This window comes from Etheostoma cragini, chromosome 4 (assembly GCF_013103735.1).
Source record: "Etheostoma cragini isolate CJK2018 chromosome 4, CSU_Ecrag_1.0, whole genome shotgun sequence".
Classification (NCBI taxonomy): domain Eukaryota; kingdom Metazoa; phylum Chordata; class Actinopteri; order Perciformes; family Percidae; genus Etheostoma; species Etheostoma cragini.
The window spans coordinates 15,794,200-15,808,562 of record NC_048410.1 but is presented as its reverse complement, the minus strand read 5'-3'; the positions used below and the strand labels follow the sequence as shown (position 1 = coordinate 15,808,562).

At 38.2% G+C, this 14,363-nt stretch overlaps 2 protein-coding genes across 4 annotated transcripts; both read right to left on the bottom strand.

The window, feature by feature from the left end:
- Positions 1-6: 6 nt before the first annotated feature.
- Positions 7-5,805, bottom strand: LOC117943675 (actin-associated protein FAM107A). Of its 3 annotated transcripts, none has more exons than XM_034869946.1 (5): positions 5,604-5,805; positions 4,346-4,388; positions 1,219-1,405; positions 983-1,139; positions 7-424 (listed from the first exon to the last, which is right to left on the bottom strand). In XM_034869946.1, exons 1-5 carry the CDS (start codon positions 5,625-5,627, stop codon positions 320-322), a joined length of 516 nt encoding a protein of 171 aa, XP_034725837.1. In that variant the 5' UTR covers positions 5,628-5,805; the 3' UTR covers positions 7-319. The 3 variants fall into 3 exon arrangements, with proteins under 3 accessions (XP_034725837.1, XP_034725836.1, XP_034725838.1); XM_034869945.1 differs by having other exon boundaries at positions 4,337-4,388; positions 5,604-5,784; XM_034869947.1 differs by having other exon boundaries at positions 4,351-4,388; positions 5,604-5,704.
- A 1,127-nt stretch (positions 5,806-6,932) lies between these two features.
- On the bottom strand, positions 6,933-8,999 carry si:dkeyp-67f1.2 (uncharacterized protein LOC556106 homolog). Its single transcript, XM_034869992.1, has 9 exons — positions 8,717-8,999; positions 8,539-8,634; positions 8,402-8,443; positions 8,163-8,286; positions 8,015-8,073; positions 7,660-7,710; positions 7,465-7,549; positions 7,257-7,383; positions 6,933-7,138 (listed from the first exon to the last, which is right to left on the bottom strand). Exons 1-9 carry the CDS (start codon positions 8,727-8,729, stop codon positions 7,034-7,036), a joined length of 702 nt encoding a protein of 233 aa, XP_034725883.1. The 5' UTR covers positions 8,730-8,999; the 3' UTR covers positions 6,933-7,033.
- Between the last annotated feature and the right edge of the window lie 5,364 nt (positions 9,000-14,363).

The window sequence follows — 14,363 nt, the reverse complement described above, 5'->3', positions numbered from 1 at the left end:
TGTAACTCAAACTGAATCGTTATATTATTTTTCATACATGTACACTTTGATTTCTAACGGAAAATACTGACTGCTCCTATAAGCTCTTGCACCTTTGCTCAGCTAATCACTGGGACGATTGGCTGCCAAATGTGTTAATTCACCGTAACGGACTGTTGTTTTCATTATGACTGCTGAATATCTATATGTTGTGCAGTTTTATGATCTTTTGTGTTTTTTCAAAGCCCTCATGAGATCAGTCTCTCTGTCCAATCAATTAATACCAACGTCCATTGTACTGACACAAAAGACGCACATTCAATCGATAAAATCATAACTGTCACACTATTTTTCCTCCTACATCTAACACTGCAGTTCTTCTCAGCCTCTCTTTGACTCGAAGGAACTCTGGCCCCTCTCGCTGTTGTCCTTTTTCTCTTTCAAGCTGTGGAGAAAATGTAAAAATAAATCAAAATGTACCAGAAAAATAAAGTGGAGCTCAGATGTGTAGCCACAGTAAACATGCCGCATTTTCACAAGCTATTTTATGAATGTCTAGGTTTGGAGCTAATCCCATCAAATTAAAGGCCTGGAAGATCCACGCTATCCATAGTTCTCAAACCTAGGCAATTATTTATAAATGGTTTGTACATTTTTAAAAATATATATGTCTTTCTGTACTGTCTTTTAGTTCATATAAGTATAACATTCAGAAGTCAATAATGCAAGTATAGAGTCCAACAGATCAATGTTTTTTTCTTCTTGCAGGAACCCAGACAGGACAGCAGTGTCTGAAATTAAGTCTACACTGCCCTCCACTGGTTGACTGCAGAACCCCATGATGCTCCACACGGACCACCAATGTCAATCTTCTGTAAGTTGTTTTATATGACATAGTAATGTATGCTCCCAGAATAGATCATTGATGATTTTTTGAGTCAGATCATGTGACAAGATCCTTAGTGAAAAAAGTTTTTTAAAAAAAAGCATGGGCTCAGCAAACCTTTTCTAGCCTCTGTTGTCTTTTCAACAGTTCCTGATGAAGTGGAGATCTGTTCCTCTTTGTCTCTTCCTGATCCCTGCTCGCCTTCATCCTTTGTTCCCATCTCCTCTTTTCTAAAGCCTTCTGGAGTTCAGTCTTTCCGTCTTGAGACACTCTCCTGACAGGAGCACAGAAGGACTTTAAATAAACAATGAAAGGGAAGAGAGACTGTTTGAGTGTCTGAGTGTCTTTCCAACCTCTTGTGGGTCATCCGCAGTTCTTTATGGAGCTCCTGGTGACTCTTGGAGGCTGTTACAGGATTGAGAGGTTTTTGCGGTCTGATGAGATTACTGCTCTCCTCCACACTGTGTAGTTGAGACGGAGGAGCCTGAGGCTTTGAATGTCGGTCTTGCTGTTCAATTTTGTGTGTCTGCATTACTGAGGCTAAAGAAAAAAAGTATTCATCATCCTTACAAGTTAAACGTTCACCATTACAGCTGGATACGTTTTAGTATTATTACTGCAGCATCTTTGAGTGACTCTGCTGAAATATAACAGACACGATCCACCTCTGACACCAGAGACCATGTTTGAACAGAGACAGCAGTTACGACAACCCCCTCATCACTCATAATTTACTTAAAAACTAAGCAGTTTATGATTAACATCACATCACACTATCAGTTTATGATTAACATCAGACGCAGCTGAACGCTACAAAAATGTCTAGTAAATCCACCTTGAGTTAAAATAACAATTTTTAGCCAAACTGCTATGTCCAAGGTCAATATAGACTTCGAGGTTAAGATTATTATTATTTTTTATTTTTGAATACTCTTATTTGACAGTATCTTAATCATCTAATCTGAACATGGTGGAGTGGTAGTATACATGTTAGATCTGCTCATCAGTCAGACTAAAACGTGTTTTTTTTCTGACCGAGAGAAAGCTAAAAAGAATTTACACACAGGGAGGTACACTCACCAAAGCTGTCTTCTGTGGAAGTATTAAAAGTGTTCTCCCGGATATTTAGACCTTTGGAAGTCCATGGATGACATGACTTTTGCACATTACAAACTGCAGCCTCAAATAGACCTGAAATGACCTGAGAACCTTGGTGTACAACCATGTACAGAAGCAAAAAAGAAACAGAAGTGCAGTTTCCCTGAGTAGTGTCACAATAACCTACAGTGACCTTGATAGAAATTACTCCATGGCAATCTTTTGGGAGCATCTTGGACCTTGGAAAGTGGATTGCAGGTTCAAGTGCAGCATGACCCAGTTAGTGTGGACTGGTGGAGGGGAACTGGAGCACTGCTTGGAGTGCCTGCCATGCCCTCACAATATTTCTCCTCAATTATCAATGAATGTCTATTATGTCACGTGTGTGTGTTTTTGGATTAATAAATGTCAAGTGTTTAGACCCTACTATTCCATTATTAATAATTAGAATAATAGTCCAATCAGAAAAAAATACCTCACGCAATCACCTCAGTTGAAAGAGACCGGCCCCATCTAGTACGATTGGAAGGGGTTTTTGGTTTAAGAGGGGTTGTGTACATTTTGATTGATTATTTCAAAAGGAAAATATTAGCGCCTAATGACTAATAATAACAACTACTGTAAAAGCTTCATACGATCGCTTCTTTTGGGTTGGAAAAAATGTATTCTTTCAGCGCATGCTTGTTTCACAGGGACAATAAGGTGATACTGCTTCCTTGAGGGACAAAAACATGGCGGTAAAACAGAACTGGTCCGTGGCTGATACATTGTTTTTGTGGGAGACCTTAAAGTGTTCATGTTATGCTCATTTTTAGGTTCTTAATTATTTTTAGAGGTTATATCAGAATAGGTTTACGTGGTTTAATTTAAAAAACAATCAAACACCATATTTGGGTTGTAGCCAGTCAGAAGCACATGAGGGCGTGCCACGCTAGCAGCTATGCGAGCATTACAACATTCCGTGTGTCACAAAAGTAAAGAATGGATTAAAATCGAGTAGTTTGGAGCCGTTTGTGAACAGTGTTTTCTGTTGGAGATGGTAAGCGCTTTGGGCTTCATCACTTTGTAAACCTATAACGTGCACAAGCATATAACACAATAATGGAAAGGGGAAAAAGCCAACAAGCATTTGAGCACTTTAAAATATGTGGGTGTTGTTGCACCACATTAATCGCAACTCTCAAATAAACAAGTTTTGGGAAAGATGAACAAAGCCGGAATCCAGTGAACCAATTAAAGTTAAAAACGTCTTCTTATTCTTCTTCAAGTATATCTGCAGCAGGTTAGATGTTTCACATTGGGCGAGACTACTACTACTAAGTAAAAGAAGTGATGTTCTGATTAAATTTTTTGAGGCATGTAAAAGCACACTTTATCAGATCACTATATTTGGCGTCCATGTAATCAGATACATTTTAATCTCTAGTCAGAATGATTTTAACTGGGTTGAAAAAATATTGTCAATGTAACATATGTAACCGCAGCTAGTTACAGAGCACAATCAGTGGAATGTTTGCTAACATTAGCAAAGATTTGCCACTAAAAGCAGCGTTCCACTTCCTGGATTGCTCCGGTGCAACCTGAAATTTCACCGGATGACACTCTTTTCGGCCAGATGTCTAGTAACTTCCGCTTTCTTTGTGTTGGAATTTTAAACTCAGTGGATTCATAAGGAGTATGGTTAACTGCTCCTCAAATCTCTGCAGGGTAAAGACAGTTATCGGAGTTTTCTGTTGCACGACTAAACACCGTTTGAACGTACGTATGTTCCAAGTAAGTTCCTTTCCAAGGCTGTTTTGCAACGGCGCCGGGGCTCCGTCTGGTGCTTAGCGCCACCCATGGTTATTGTAATTGGTTTAAACAAAATGCCAACAAACCAGAGCACGTTTTCCCGCCCATCTTGGAATGCTATGTGAACTAGCCAGACCCTGCTTCGCAGCTCTGTGGAGGAAGGTCTGGCAAAGTGAGACTATACCAGACCTAGTGATGCTGTAGCAACAAACCCTATGAGTGTTTTGAAATCTGCAAGGGTGTGTTTTGTTGCTTATGGATTACTCTGTGTAATTGTAAAAGGAAGATAGTTTTTTTTTCTTCCTTTGAAACAAACAAAGTTGTGCTTTAAAACGCATTTTACAGACTTGAATGTTGAATGGCACAGGCAAATGGTTTATTGAGAGCTACATAACCGTCTATTGACTTAACAAATTCGGGCTGACCCTTTTACTCTTTAATGACAGAATCAATGACAATTGCAGCAAATACAACTGTGAGCACATGTGCCACCACTGCACAGTTTCTGTCCCGAGTCACACAAACACACAAAAACTGTCAAACAACTTACCCCCATTTTGTCATGATTATAATGATATTAACATTTCTCACCAGACCCGTTCAGGTGTGTCTCTGTAGAATGTTGGAGATCTCTCTGTTAACAGAAAAGGTCATTGACATGTCAAATAGAATAGAATATATCTCATAGCTATTACCAACTTGTCACTATGGTACTCTTTTCTTTTTAATATACAAGCGTGTAGGAGTAGTGTGACACAAAATGGTGACACACAATAGCATGTAAATCTCTCAGTCACCAATGCAGTTTCTTGCAAAAAGCAGCAAGCAGCACAAAGCAGAATTATGATGCTGACAGACAAATGAAGTGTCAGCTCTCCAGTGAAGCGAGTGCCCTTACTGGTGAGGTAGAGGGCTGCCACCTCATTAATGACAAGGCTCAAATAAAACACGTTTTGATTCCAACTGAGATTCTCATTTGCTGGAGTTTGAGCAGAATGAATGGTTGAGACCGGAAATATTCGCCCCGTGGAACTCAAACTGGACTGCTGGGTGAAGGGATTCTTTTATGCTGCTATTCTGTTGTTTGGTTAACACCTGTGACAGACTATACTTTTGCTCTGAGCACCATCAGTTACAGTTACATTTGACCCTGTTACATGATGTTTGTTGTATGGCATTGGCGTTAGTTGTAATTCAGCTGCAGCATATACATGCAGACCCAAAACCAATGTAGTAGCATATGTAATGTCTTCAAAGACCTGCATTCAATGTTTAAACAAAGTAAAGTTTAAACAAAATGACAGCAAATCATCAGAATGTGAAAGAAGTACAATCTAGAGAGGTTTATTAATGGCAGCTCTGCTACTGGATACGGTTAGGTAGTTTAGGGAAGAGGCATGCTGTTTGGCTCAAGCTCAAACATTGTGTAGAGAACAATTAATTGGATGTGACGGGGTAAACACTCTCCAAGGCCCACTCTCTGGGCAAGGCTTTTTCACTGGATAAAGACCTGTTTGGTTCAAGCACTTGCTGTAGTCGAAAAGAAAAAAAAGGTAGACCTAACAGTGACAGACAAACACTGAAAACTATAAAGTTCTGCCAAACAAAAGCTTAAATGTGATCAAGAAAAGGCATCGTATTCATCACTAATAACACAGAACATCCCGCAACAGTTGAGTTTTTCATTCTCTTCCAGTCTTTCAACTCATTCTAAAACCCACAATGCATGCCGAAAAAGTATTTTTGCCACATAGATGCTTCTGCTGGGTTATCTTAACATGATTTAAGCAATGCTACTTGTGTTGTGTCTCCTAGAGAAATACAGAAGTACGAAAATCAACCAACTTACCTTCTTTCCATGGGTGACTCCCATGTCCTCAGTATGAATCCAGCTTTAGTTTCTGCACACAAACACCTCATGGGCTCACAGTGGACAGAGTTGCAATAATAATTTGAGGTTACCCCCCCCCTCCCGCTCCCCCTCTCCTCTCTGTCAGCAGCCAAGAACACCAGAGTGAGGGAACTGTTCTGTATTTGGACCAATGATGATTGGTCTGCATTGGAGTAGTGCATATAAAGTACACTGCGTTGTTAAAAATTAAACCAGTGGTTCCCGACCTTTTTGCTTTGTGACCCCTTATAAAAGTGTCACGTTTACAGTAACTGCTCGAGACCCAGAGATGTCAAATTATCAAATATTTCACAAAAAAACAAAAGCTTTGTTAAAAAAGTCCAAAACGTTATTCCAAATTTGGGAATTAGAACTTTTTTTCCTCTCCCATTACTCATATCAAGACCCCTCATATTTACCTTGTGACCCTTTGGAAAGGGGCCCGACTTGAACCACTAAACTGAACTACTGAACTGTAAGTAAATTAATTAAAACTAGCACCACTTTGACCAGCTACAACAGTAAAATGCTTATTACACACTGTTACACTGATATACTTCAGTACTTTTACGTACGTAGGATTTTGAATGCAGGTGTAATACTGTACTTGTAATGGAATGTTTTTACACGGTTGTATCTGTACTTTTACTAAAGTAAAGGTTCGGGTACTGAAATGGAATAGTATCTAATAAACGTGCTCCAAATGGAAATTAAAACAAAAAGTGAGAAACATGAGATACAAGATGGCAGACAGGAAAAAACTTGAGCACCTGGTCGTCAACAATAATTAAATGATGATCCTCCACCTACCTGGAAGCGAAGTTTTGTTGGTTTTATTCCAGAGGGACAAAACTGTATTTCATAGTTCAGCAACAATAGTTGCACAGTATTCTGTTACCTTAAAGTCAATGTTTCCATTTATTTAATTCTTTAAACATTTACACACAGCACTAGCATTTTTTTACATGGGCAGGACAAGGTATAACACATTTCAGCAACAGGGCAATTCAAAGTGCTTTCCACCAAAACAGTAAAAAAAATAAAAACAGATGAAACAAGAGTAAAAGTTAGAGTGCAGTGTAAGAAATTAAATAGCCCAGAATCACAAAATCAAAATGACAAACTTGCCTCAGACGTCTTTACATTCTGTAAAAAAATCCTTAGGCCTTTGATTTGGGACAAAGAAAAACTCAAGGAAATGTCAGGAAGAGCAACAGAGGAAGGAACCATCTTCCACTATAAATATACAGCAGTGGTAAAAATACAAAGTAGAGAAACATAAACAAATCTGAGTTTCAGAAATAGATGTTAAACTATTTGGAGAGTTATCATTTTTTTCCAGAGAAGTCTTAAATAAGTCATATTCTCCTCTTCATCACAAAGGTCCTTTAAGGTGTATGTCCTTCAGTTTGGGTCCTTGGTAAACAGCCGCCCACCTCTACCATCTCCGGCCAACTTTCATAAATGTTGGTTTTCTCATCATTAACAGCACGCTGACAGGTGAACAGGAAAGAAGACATTTGTATTGCCATCTAATGTTTAGCTTTCTTACTTTGAGCGTATTTTTAAATAGATGGTCTTTTCTGACACAAATAGAACAGGCTCACTTACCTTCTCAAAGAGGCTTCTGTTTTCTGCCCCTGCTCTTCCAGCAAACACCCAGCTATCTCTGGGTTTTACAGACTTGATCAAAGTGCTTCCCATGCTGACGAACACCTCCGTCATTTCTTTTGTCATTCTGCCACAAAGTAGTAGAAAGGGGTCATGTTGTGTGATTCAAAATTATTTTTGCCGTTGAATCATTGACATTTGGACTTACTTTGTTGCCACATCATCAAATGAGGCCACCAAGACAATCATTCCAGGTTTTATCTCCTTCAGGTACGCCAGGACGTCTTCTGGGTCTTTTGTTAGAGAAATTAAAAACAACAAAAAAAACAACAGCAACATAGTTTTAGGGTTTCAAAAGACCTTTACATTGAAAACAATATTAAAAGATTTAAAAAGCTCTTACTTCCAATTTCCATATTGAGGTAGCCATATTTTTCCATTATTCCATTTTCACCTGAGGTGGGGACAAAACAACAACAAACAACCGACCAAAAAGATTGAGTTTTTTTCCATTGTTATGAAAGTCAAGAAGTTATTTTTATGAGCACATAAAGGACGCCTCCCTCAGTTCATCTGCTGATGAAGATCATGTCATATGATCAAAAGCTCCAGAACGGCTAATTAATGCACCTTTAGGTGAGATTGTTCTAACAGCTGCTGCTTCAAAGTTCAAAACTGTTACCAATTAATCTTTAACAGAAAGTTCAAATCACTATCAGTACACTACTAAACATCAGTCAGATTGCATGTTGACTCACCATTTAGCACCACAATGTTCAGTCCTGGTCCCACATTATTCAACACATGGCTCATAATGCTGTTGAGATACCAGTAAGGGTGAGTGTCACACAGTCACACACATTTACATCTTTGGTTAATTCAGGTACTACCATATCAAATACGCACATTTTACCATCAAAACAGATCTTTGGTCCGACAACATTAGCTGCTCCACTGCTGATGCGCAGAGAAAAATGGTCAGGCGGACAGACTCCGGAGAGGCTGCATTTTGGCTCAGGTATTGTTGTAGCTGAAATTGTACGCACAAAAGTACTTCCACCAGTATTTCCAAAGAAATCCCACATACAATAAATGTGGAAGTCATGTAATGTTACAAAGATGACTTCTTTCATGATTTAATTTACCTGTTTTGAATTTCGGCGTGATTCGATCTTTGACATTAAACCCTGAAATAGAATTAAAGAATTAAGTTGTTGTAAATAAAACTTACTAAGAAGAGGTAGCTCAGGAGATATGATGTAATAAATAGAAATAAGCTCACCGAGAATATGTCTTGCTTTTTTCTGTATATCCAATGAATTGATGGTGATTAGCCAGGTAATGACGACGACAATTACAACAGCAAGGTGCAAAACCGCTGTCAACCACAAAGAGTAGATACAGTATAAAGTTTGCCAGACATGCAACCAAAACATTTTTTAAATGAAGTGAAAGCTCACCTTGACATCTCATAGCTGCAATAAATCAGAAAGCTTTCAGGTCCTCAAAGGAAGAGCTGATACCTTTGAATTGAAGTATTTCCTGTCAACAAGAAGTATTGTAGACACAACAGAGCTTTGGTGCAATCACATCTGCGAACACACTACCTGATAATTCACACAAGCATGCCTTGAGGGAAAGGTGTTTAGTCATGCAAAAAAAGAATTGTCAGCTCTCCTCCTTCTTGTGCTACACACAAACCAGGATGTGGAATTAAACGCACACCCACTGAGAGCTAGATGATCAAGTTTCTCTCTTTTACAATGTCACATACAGGACGTTGACAGCAGTAATAGATACTGTTACTTTGTGTTTAGCTGTTTTGCAAACAAGCATCTGAAACCTGGAGAGGGAATGACACAAAGAGCAGAAGAAGAAACATAAGGCCAGAAGCTACGTAAATCAATTTTTTTTAAAGAATCCATGGGAAATTTATAATTTTTCTATTTGTATGTACATTTTAATAAATCCCATGTAAAGTGTTGTATAAAGCTGCTGACCTTCAAAATTGCTACAGAAAGAAACAAAGAAAACTCACTAAAAGCAAACACATAAGCATGAAATACGCACAAACAAAAGATTTAAAAATTATCTTGTTTGATAATAAAATATGTAAAAATATTTATACATATTTACAAAACAACATTTTAACCTTGTTTTAACGTGTTTATATACAGGGAAATGACACTGAGATTGAAAGTTGTTGTTAAACTGGCAAAGAGGAGTGAGAGTTCTTACAATAACTCAATATAAATAGGCCAATATGGTGTATTTGTAAAGGCATTAAAGTAAATTTTTTAATGGATGGACAACACTGTTTGCACAATAATTAGTCATCTCAGACGTTCAAATGGTGAAAGGCATGATAATCCATGTGGCCAAGCCCTTGTGTCAGTAAGCATTTGCATTGTTGAACAGAAACTGAGTCTTTTTTTTTTTCACCTGGCTTGAGGGGTCCAAACTAAAATAGCATTTCCATGCAGACTGTAATGCACTGGTGTAATGACTGGTATTAAAGTTACTCTGGCCAGATCATAATATCCATCAATAAACAGAGGATTAGGGAAATAAATCCTCTGTTAGCCATTTAAAAAGAAAAAAAAAAGAAATGTATTCAGTATAATTCAGTGCACCACATGAGCATAAAACAAACAGAAAAGGTATCAAAAACTGATTTTCAAAAAGGCCTCCTCTAAAATGCTGGCACCATAAACCCCTTTTTTAATTTAGATTCATTAATTAACCTAATTTCCACACTAAAGCAGGGCGAGTGCTGCCCAGTCAGTAGGCCATCTTGGAATATAAAAAATTCTGTTTCCTTGGAGAATTAAAGGCGAAAACTTGAAAGCATGTATTATATTTACAGTAAGTGTGCACACTTATTACACAATCTATGTGTGCACATCATAAGGTGCTTAGAGGTACAATAAATGCCATGAAATATGTTCCTGTCTGACAGCTAAAAACTCTTCCCCTCATCCACCCAAACCACTGGCTACATGTTTGTAGTCCTGTAGTTCACAAAACACAGTTCAAAACAGAGGGCTGTGAGTGTTATGTAAGGGATGGTGTAATACTAAAGAGAACCAGCAGAGGGTCTATGTGTACCTTAAGAGGACTATTATTCGTTCAAAGAACCATACAACTGCATAACATTGAAGAAACAAATATGCATGTTTTGTTTCTTTTGTGTAAACAATATGCATGTCCACATGAATATTAAAATATTAAATTTTACAAATAAGCAGAGAAGCTCTTCAGAGAAGAGATAGAAAGAGTGTGCAGGTTATGACAGAATGGCAACAATCCAAGCAGGTTGCAAACACATCAGCCAGTCCACAGAATACAGGTGTTTAATAACCCACATTTCTAAAATGTCCACCAGAATTTGTATATGCATATCATCATCAGTAACTGTACAGTAGAAAAAACCATTTCATGAGATGTTTGCAAAATCTGCAGTAAAACAACTTTAAACAAGAACAGATTGATTCCATAGCTTTATTCGTTGATCACAAACACAAATTAAAAGATAAATCACAGTGAAGGGACTTTCTGATTAATCATTTTGAGATGTCAGCAGCATTATGTTCACATAGTTTGTGTAGCCATTAAAATAAATGTCAACACCACTCAGCCTAGAAGTCCATTAAAGGGTTAGTGGAATCTACAGCAAATTTACTTCAACTGAGTTAATGTCAGCATGAAAAGGGAAATATATTTCAAAGTGAACTGAACTGGTAGATAACTTAGTGGGACTAGGTTTAGCTGCAAATCAACTAGGCTGTTTGAAATATGTGAAATGTCAAATCTCCATGTGATGCAACTGCTGATTTCATCATTGGATGATAATATTAAATGAATAAAAACGTGTCCATTCTTTATAATGCAACATCTGCCAATTATATGCTTTCATTACATTGCTTGTGAAATAATGCTGCAAAAATGTGAATTTGAGGCTTATTTAACCACATATACCGTAAGCAAAGTGTATTGTTCTTAATCTTTAATCTCATGTGAGCTAATGTGCCAACACTATTAAATAGCAATAGTTTGTTTACATTTTGATTTGTAATTTTTAAGTAGATATTGTCGACTTTATCATACAAGAATGAATCATGCGTTTGCATTCCACGGCGTTTTTTTTATAGACTCACATTGACACTGCCTGCGCTGTGGAGTGAAGTCTGGCTACAACACACATACATTCTCGGAAAAAACACTTTGGGTTGTTTACTTTTCTTCAAACCAAACACAATCGTCTTGGGTGGTGCTAAGCTTCGGATGGTGGCTCTGCAAAATAAAATGGTCTTGGGAAGGAACCTTTTGTTGGTGGAAAACGCCACATACCATACTAAAGGAAGTTAACTGTTAACAATATACAGTAAAGTGAGCTATTTAAATTAGATGGATAGATGGTTAAACTTACTTTGTTCCTACCAGTGTATTGGTGTGACTACAGCGACCGGTCCAAAAATGTCCCAGTAAGATAAAAATATTATTTGTAAGTCTTTTCAATCAATCCCCGAAAGAACCAAGCAGGCCTGCCTTGTTTACATTTTCTTCAAAACTTGGCATTTTCAGCACGTAGCTTGCGAGATTAAAGTTTGTTGCTGTTTCCTGAATTAAAAGGATTTTGAAAACTGAAACACACACGCAGAGCAAAAGGCGTGGGGCAAAGCCTGACACCCGGCACCTGGCTGTCAGGCTTTATCCTGGAAATGCACTTCCGTTAATCCAGACTATTTCACATGATGAGTGAAACCACTAAAGGCGGTGGAGTGTTGATTCTCAGTGGGATCAGCCACACTAGTTTCCTTTTCACAGAACCAGTCATACGATAAAGGAGCACAAAGGTTGGAGGGCAAAAAAAATCTGTGATAGGCCTACTTAAAAAAAAGAAAAAAAGAAATGGGCTGAGAGGTGAAACCCGTGGCAAAGACAGTCCCACATTACTTACAACTGCTCTCTAAGCTTATTGCTGTCAGTGCTACATAAAAATTGTATCCACTTCACGTTTCTCACAACTGGATTTTGACAGCTGGACAGTAAAAAGACGAAAAGAAGTTAGTAACTCTAACTGCAATTGCAAAAGTAATACTTTTGCACTTCCATAATATTGCAGCAGAGGCTGAGACATCCTGACTTTTAGTCTTGATTATGTTTTAACAATTAATACTGGATCCTGCAGTTCCCAATATGCCAGTCTGCAACACGGCTACATCCGAGTTATTTTGTCAGACTTAGAAAGCCCCTCCACAGTCACATTAGAAATAATACAACTGTTTTCAGAGACTTAGTCAGCCCTTGATGTTCAAAACTTTCAAGGATCTGGTTAACACATTAGTGTGAGTCATAATACAGATAAAACTCAATATTTCCCAATAGGCATGAAGAAATAAAACTTTCATAAGAATTCAAGTCAAACAGTGAATACAGATCCAGAAACACATTACAGTTGTAACTAACTGATGAATAATTAGTTATTAGAACATTAAAACCACTATTTTGAAACTGATTAATCTTTTAGGTTGTTGCTCAAGCAAAAACACTAAACATTTGCTGGTTGCAGATTTTCTTTGTTTTAAAGTGCCCATATTATGAAAATAATCTAGGATTTGGGGTGCTATTTTGTGTCTCTGGTGCTTCCATACACATACAAACTTGGAAAAAAAAAACATCCATGCCTTTTTGAGTGAGATATGGTTTCCTAAATATATCCTGCCTTCAGTCTCCAGGTGAGCTGGTTATAACCGGCAAGGCCGTCTACTTCATCGGCCGAACGTTTGGTGTGTGCTAACCACTTTAGCTAAGGGACTGTTCATTTTTTCTACAAGGGGCTACCAGAAGAATTTTGAGGTCTTTGTCCAAAAAAGACTTGAGCCTTCCTTTGCCAATGATCCACTTTTCTTTGACCCTCCAAAATGACTGTGAAAAAGCATCACCCTCCACAACAAATAATTGATGCCATCTGTTCTGGCTTGTGCTTGGCAAAGATGTACACATTGTTTCTGTACAACTATGACATACATGATTTAACCTCTGCTTCTTCATCTGACACATCACACTCCACTGTTGGTGGCCATTTTGGTAGATTTACTCACTAACATTGTTATGGAAACTAAATGCACACTTCCTGCATTGCTGCATTACATCAAACACTAAGTTACTCCTCTAGTAAACTAGTATTCACATGAAATAAAACACTAAAACATTGTTGTGTATGGCTGTAGCCTAGAGACGACACGTCTTGTGCCCTTCCGGCTGCGTGCGGTTGGTGAGCTTCTAGTTTTCAAAATAAAAGCTAACGTCTGGTCCGCTATGTTTTCATACGTTGGTGTTCCATGTTTTTGAACCAAAGAAAACGGAAATCATGCTAATGAATGAAAATATTTTTCAGTAGATGTCTTAGTTACAAGACAATGGAACTGGCCTAGCAGTGTTGTGTTTATATGTGCAGGAGGGATTTATTCAGTTTGGGAAACGGCGAGGGTCTCTACTGGCTGACTATAAAGGACGGGACCCATCTGATTGTAATGGGGGCAGAGACTAAGAGCTTTATGGAAAAATGTGCATCTAACAAACCACTTAGAATGTTTTCATGAATACAAAAATTGTATGACCCTCACCTCAATAAAGAATAAAAAGACATGACCCTCCCCTGTGTCCCACCGATGGTCCATCCCTTAAATACCAAATGGCCCCTAATACCACATCAGCTAGCTGTTTCTCCAACTTCAGTCAGCACAAGGCAGGATTAGCCGGGAGAATTTTTCTAAACGAGGCTGCACTTTGAACTTTGCATGGAATACCTGCAGACCAGGGACATGTAAGTAGTTCTTTTGTAGATTAGGGTAAACTTGTGTGTGTTGTAGCTGTTTTTTGCCATTGAGAATGAGGTGGCTAACCGCTAGCAATGGTAGCTTCTAGCTGGCAGCCCTGCACAGTAGCCTACCTAGTCACTGCGCTTGTGCGACTCCCGACCAAGATGGGATAGAAGTGTGATGCCTAACTCTGTAGCTAAACAACACACAGGGTGAAAAGAGAAGCTGCAGCGATGTGCAGTCCAATACATGTATGGTGTTTTTTGAAAATGAAACTATGCAA

Coding starts and splice junctions, on each gene's coding strand:
- LOC117943675 (XM_034869945.1), bottom strand. CDS start 5,627: ATGGGAGTCACCCATGGAAAGAAG. Junction 1,406..4,336: donor GAACGGGTCTGGTGAGAAAT/GTTAATATCATT, acceptor TTTTTTCTTTAG/CCTCAGTAATGCAGACACAC. Junction 1,140..1,218: donor CTGCGGATGACCCACAAGAG/GTTGGAAAGACA, acceptor TGCTCCTGTCAG/GAGAGTGTCTCAAGACGGAA.
- si:dkeyp-67f1.2 (XM_034869992.1), bottom strand. Junction 8,444..8,538: donor AAAAGCAAGACATATTCTCG/GTGAGCTTATTT, acceptor ATTCTATTTCAG/GGTTTAATGTCAAAGATCGA. Junction 7,384..7,464: donor TTTGATGATGTGGCAACAAA/GTAAGTCCAAAT, acceptor ACTTTGTGGCAG/AATGACAAAAGAAATGACGG.